The sequence below is a fragment of the Tenrec ecaudatus genome, chromosome 14 (assembly GCF_050624435.1).
Source record: "Tenrec ecaudatus isolate mTenEca1 chromosome 14, mTenEca1.hap1, whole genome shotgun sequence".
Taxonomy (NCBI): Eukaryota; Metazoa; Chordata; class Mammalia; order Afrosoricida; family Tenrecidae; genus Tenrec; species Tenrec ecaudatus.
The window spans coordinates 30,782,749-30,788,748 of record NC_134543.1 but is presented as its reverse complement, the minus strand read 5'-3'; the positions used below and the strand labels follow the sequence as shown (position 1 = coordinate 30,788,748).

The window sequence follows — 6,000 nt, the reverse complement described above, 5'->3', positions numbered from 1 at the left end:
GGACAGGGTCCCTGGAGCAGCTTGGGCCACCTGGATGTTGTGTTGGGGGCCACAGGTACCAGGGCCGAGCCTCCTGGGGGGGGGGGGTACGTCCCTTGTTCCAGAGTTGAGGGGCGGGGTAGGAGGGAAGCCTTCATGGGGTGAACTTGTGCTTGGCTCTCTGGGGCCACAGCCTGGAAGCCGAGGCGGGGAGGTGGCCAGGAGGCCGGGAAGAGGCAGCGGTGGCCGCCTGGTCCGCGCAGAGACTTGCACAAAGGCCTGAGGACAACTTTCAGACAGACAGGCGGACGGACAGAATGCCAGAGCGCCCTGGCCCCCGCTGCCTGTGAACACTGCTCCCGGGGGCCTTGATAAACAAAGAGAGCCGTTTATTTTACTGTCTGGAAGGTGTGTCGGCGGGACGTCACTGTGATTCGCGTCCCACGCCCCGGGGACCTCTCTGCAGGCTGGCGCGGGGACCCTCCGACTCCCGGCCGGGCCGAACCGAACCGGCCCCGCCTCTCAGCCCTTCTCGCCAGCGCCGCTCTCCTCGCGCAGGGCCTGCTGGTGGGAGGCGGCCGCCAGGGCCGCGGCCGCCGCCGCCTCCTTCTCCTTCTGCCTCAGCGCCGCGGCCTTCTTCTCCTGCTCCGCGTGGCTCTTCATGTGGGCGCTGCGGCTCTTCACCTTGAAGAACACCCTGGAAGCGGGGCGGGAGGCGGTCCAGGGCGGGCTCTGGGCTCCCCCTGCGCCGGGGGCCCTGGCCCGTCTCCCCGCCCGCCCCGCCCGCCCGGGGGAGGGCTCCGACCCCGCCCGGCTCCGGCTGCCCCGTGACGTCACTGCCCTGGAGACCCCTGGACCAATCCGAACGCGCAGCCCAGCCCGGGGCGCCCCGGGACCGGACTTGGGCGGCGGGTCAGCGGGCGGGGTGCGCGGGAGACAGCCTGCCATCTTACCTGCCGCACTTTTTACAGGGGAACGTGTTCTCTTGATTCTGGGTCTTATTAAACGTCTCCGCTTTCTTCTTCTTCTCCGAGAACGACAGTGCCCTTCGTGACTTTCCTGGCCCCTCCCGGGGCTTCTCGGAGGCCTGGCCGGCCGCCGAGCCGGGGGCGTTGGGCTCGTGACTCCGCAGGATGAGGATGTCATTGGCCTGCGGGGGATCAATAAGGACGTGTCAGGGGGGACCCTCCAAGGCGGCTGACAGTCACCGAGCCTCTGCTGCCCTTGGGCAGCTCCGTCAGGGCGGTCACTCAGTGGGATGGCCTTCGATGTGCCAGGGCCCTCTCAGCGAGTCTGACTGGGGACCCAGTGTCTCAAGTATTCGGAGCATGTGTTCAGGTCTCCAGTCCTGAGGCTCAGGTCTGTGGATGTGGCCATGTGGCTGGTGTGAGGGACAGAGAGCTGACAGACAGAAAGCCCTGCCCTCAGACAGTGACACCCAGGTAGAAGGGATGGACCTGCAGGCAGGTGGCTGGTGAGCTCGCAGTGTGGGAAATGCGGAGCAGGCGCGGAGCTGGAGCGGGTGCGCGCAGGGGGGGGGGGGCCCTCGGGGTGGGGAAGCCCCAAGGGCCGTGGGCTGTGACTGCACCGTGCCCACTCTCTCAGAGGGCCAAGCTCTTGGCGCAGGAACACAGCCAGGGTGCAGAAAAGTGCACATGTGTGTTTACAGGTGATGGGTGGCTGCTTCTGTAAGCATGTGTGTCTGTCTGTCTGTCTCTCTCCCCCGCCACTTAGTCAGTCCGGCCCTCCCAGTCTCTACCCCTGCCCCAGGAACTCTCTTGCAGGGGCTTCCTGGCCTGCGCGCTGGTAGCACCCGGCACTAGGAGTGTCACCTCAGCCAGGCCATTTTGCACCCTGGAGCCCCCCATTTCCCCCTCTGCAACGTGGGTCAACACGAGGCCTTTCTGGGGTCAAGGGCATGGAAACTCTGGAGGGAGACCTGTGTGAGGCACCACACTTGCTTGCCCATGGGTGGGGTTCCTTTGCAGGCAGGCATTCTCCGTGGGGACAGAGCTCACAGGAGGAGGCCTGTCAAAGTTAAGAACGCTTCCCCAACCTCCCCTCCCACCGCCCTGACCTTTGGACCTGCCCACCCCCTTTGGGTCGCACTGGATCTTTTTTTCCTTCTGAATCTCAGAAATAGAAGCAGCGTATTGAAAACTTAATAGACTCGTCTGGCTGCACTAGCCATTGTTCCTCTGGTAGCCTACTAGCTGTGTGCGCGTCCACTTACCTTAGACCTCAATTTTCTTATGGGAAAAATGGGACTGAACTGGGAATACTAATGGTACCTACCACATAGGGCTGTTGGGCACATTCAATGCAATTCTAAGCTAAAGTCCTGGTTTACCTGCTGCCAGTATGGTGATGGTCTGGACCTTCCATGCCTTTCCTCTTGCAGCACAAGCACGCACGTGCGTACACACACACCCACACACCCGTCCCGGTCACTGGGTAGCGTCACACTTACCGACTCATTGGCCTGTAGTGTCTGTGTGGCTTTGACGGCTGCAGCCCTCCGGCTCCGCTCTCGCCCCTCTTCCTGCTCCCCCTTCTCCTGGATCTCGGGCATCAACTCCTCCCCCTCCTTCCTGGTCTCCTTCACCTCCCTCTTGGGCTCCAGCCTCTCTTCGCCTGGGGACTCTCTTCGGGAAGGAGGCAACCTTGGGAACTTCTGGGAGGTCTAGGGAGGTGGGGAGGATAAGAACGGACAAGAAAGAAGGCGGTGAGTCATTGGCCAGGTGCTCAGGAAGCCAGCTCACCTGGCCTGGCTCAGCTTAGCCTTCTGTCAACATAGGTGCCCAAAGCTAGTCTACGTGGGCAGAAGAGGAAGGCTTGAGCTCCGAGTGTCCTCATAAAGGAACCGAGCCCTTGGGGAGAGGCCAGGGGACAGAGAAGGCACGAGCCAGTCGCCCCACAAATAAGTCACTCTCCTCCTGGACCCTCAAGAGCTCCAATCCATACTCTCTTAGTGGTCACACTTTCTGCACCTCAACCTCCTCCTCATCCCCAAATGGAACCCACACTTCTGTCATCAAGCAGCATGTCACTGAGCTACGTAACCCAGAGACACAGACACAGAGTAACATTGTCCTTTCGTTCTTAGTCCTCCTCACTTGGTCAAGGACAGTCTCTGTCAGCGATAATCTCTCCCTCCAACAAAGGGAAGGCAGGCTGCAGCACCCAGAGCCTTGGCAGGGGATAGCAGCCCACTGGAATGTACCGGCACGGTTTCATTTTCATATAGGTTTTTGTGTTTGTTTTTATACCAGTACTGTCTATTCAAAGTAAGCAACACTGATTACTCTAGTTATGATAGTGAACAAAGCAAAAAGCCGTGTTGGTGACAAGCGACAGGATGCAGCAGCAGTAACAATGACAAAGGTGAAGGCCAAAGTCTCAAGAACGGTGTCAGAGGGCTACAAAGAGAGACAGTAAATTGATGCAAACCCAAATACTGGGGTATTCTCCTATGTTCTGCATCAACACAGTGTACTACTAGACAACGGGGACACCACCCTACCTCCCTTCTACTGTCCAGACTAGACACCATTCGGGGCCTAGGTAGCAGAGACTAGGAAGGGAGTCACCTTAATGTCCACTTCAACATCCTCCTGGGCTGACTTCTCATCGCTTGTATCCACATCCCCGAAGGTCAGCGTCCCATTGCGGCCGATTTTCACCTGCTTCTTGTAGGTATAGTAGAACTCCACGCACTGGGCCACAGTTTTGGTCTCGATCTAGTTTGAAGCCAAAATTGTGGTCAGAGTTCTTTGTCTCAGCTCACCTGCCTCAGGACACTCTCATCTTCTCTGAAGCTCAGGCCGAGAGGTGAACACAGCGTGTCTAGGGAAAGGTAAGCATTTCTCCAGTTTCTGCTCTACCACAAGCCACTGACTCCCACACGGTCATGGAGTCAGTGGTGACCCTGCCAGAGAGAGAGGGGGGCTTTGCTACAGGGTTTCCGAATTTTAGTCTTTATGTCACCTGTGTTCCTCACAGAATGGCTTGGTGGGTTTGAACAGCCAACCTTGGGAACCGAGAACCACTGTGCCACCGAGGCTCCAAGCACGCTGCAAAGAACAACCCTGGAATGGCCAGTAAGACATGAACCTAAACTGCACATCAGATAAACACTCCTGTTATCTGTTGAAGGGTGATCATGGTACTGTGGTTTTGTAGAATAACCTTGTTCTTGTAAACAGTGTTCTCCAAAGTGAGCGATGCCACCCTGGCACTGGGAGGATCAAGAGGGGATGCAAACACCAATATCTACCCTTTATCCTCCACTATAGGCTAGAGTTCAAACATTTTTAATGCCGGGGGTGGGGTGGGGTGGGGAGGGTTGAGTAATTTTTCCTGCAAAGGGGGCAGCCGGCCAAATAAGTTTGAGAATCTATGTCTTTTAAAAAAAACATACTGAAGTCTTTAAAGTTAAGCATCATGATGTCTATAAGTTACTTTTAATGAACAGCCAAAAAGGGCAGCGAGAACAGGTGAGTATATGTAGCGAGATGGAAGAGAGAAAGCGACATGATAAATGTTATCATTTGGTCAGACTAAGTAGGGGTTAAATCACTGTCCAGTGGACCATTCTTTCGAGTTTTCCATAAGGTTGAACTTTTTCCAAAGGAAAAAATTACAGGGGAAGACGTTTGGGCACCATCCACATTCAAAGACAGTCCCAAGCTGGCAAAACAGATCCCTTCCCTCAACCAACATGGAAGGTTTCATTCCTTTCCTGGGTGTGGACTGACAAGCGGAAGATGGAGAAGTGCTAAGCTGTCCTGTGTGGGGAAAGGGATGGAAAGAAAACTAACAAGAAATCCCAGAAAAACCTGAAGGCAGCAGGCAGGAGACCCAAGCTGCTCCTGGCTGCCCCTAGATGGCTGTGTGGCCTTAGGTAAGTCACTCACCTTCCTCAAGGCGGTTTCCTGGCATGCAAGTGGTGAATGGGGTGGCTCTGGATGCCCTCCCAGTGCCTCCCAGGCTCTGAAATCCTGTCACTCCCATTTCACAACCCCTCTAGACCACAGATTCTGCTTTGGAACTGTCCCCCCACATACAGAAGCTGTTTTCTGTAACCCCCTCACCCTTCCACGAAGGTTCCTGGTCTGGCCAGGCACTACTGGGCTACCCTTGGAAATGGACATTTCCTGTCCAGGGAACCTGAGATCAGTGAGGATTGTGTCTGAGGAGCAAACAGGCATGTTTCATCTCACTGGACTGGCCATGCCACAAATTAATTAGATCCTGGTTACACGTTTACTTTCCATTCTCTGTGAGCATGTGTTTGACTGATGGTCTACACTTTTCCTTAAAGCATAGGGGCACCTCCGTGAATTTCCTAGGCACACCATCCAATCAGGGAGCAGGGGATTACTGACACACAGCAAACGACTGCACTTCTGAGCAAGTGTGCTTGTCGGGGATTCATCAGCTCGGTGTCGCGTTCCTGGAGCCCTCCTTGACACCTTCTACGACCCCCGGAGGAGACAGTACATTTTCAAAAACGTTTCTCTCTCAGCAGTCCACAAGACTCCTTCTCCCCATAGGAGGGCAGCTGGAACTTCCTCCGATGAGAAAAGCACTCTACTTTTATAAAGAGAATGTGGGGAGAATTTCAGAAACACTGAAAGGTCAGCAACACTGGGCCCCTCTAGTAATCACTCCTTTCCAGGGACTATGACTGACGAGCGAGGACAGAGAAATGCTCAGCTGTCCCATGTGGGGAAGGAATGGAAACCAACAAGAAATCTCTCAGCAGGCCTGAGTCCAACAGGAAGTGGACAGAAGGCTCCAGGTTAGTTACACAGACCGTGTAGCTGGCTCGCTGAGCTCTCTGTTTCACTCATCCTAGTGTGATCTCCTCTCCCCACATGTTAATTGTGGCCTTTGACTGCTCTAGCCCCTTGGGAAATGACTCATCTTGGCCACCTGCCCTCCCAGCCCTCTTTGCTTACTTTAAGTTGGGTGCCACTGGGTCTGATGCCAGCTGGGGCCTCCCTCTGATGTAAGACC

At 55.8% G+C, this 6,000-nt stretch overlaps 1 protein-coding gene across 2 annotated transcripts in view; it reads right to left on the bottom strand.

The window, feature by feature from the left end:
* Positions 1-498: 498 nt before the first annotated feature.
* MIDEAS (mitotic deacetylase associated SANT domain protein) overlaps positions 499-6,000 on the bottom strand; it is a 70,469-nt gene continuing 64,967 nt past the window's right edge. For both annotated transcript variants that reach the window (XM_075531857.1, XM_075531858.1), the window contains exons 10-13: positions 3,570-3,719; positions 2,450-2,662; positions 933-1,129; positions 499-676 (exon numbers count right to left, since the gene is read on the bottom strand). In XM_075531857.1, coding sequence (XP_075387972.1) covers positions 502-676; positions 933-1,129; positions 2,450-2,662; positions 3,570-3,719 — 735 coding nt within the window. In that variant the 3' untranslated portion in view covers positions 499-501. The remainder of the gene's footprint in view (positions 677-932; positions 1,130-2,449; positions 2,663-3,569; positions 3,720-6,000) is intronic.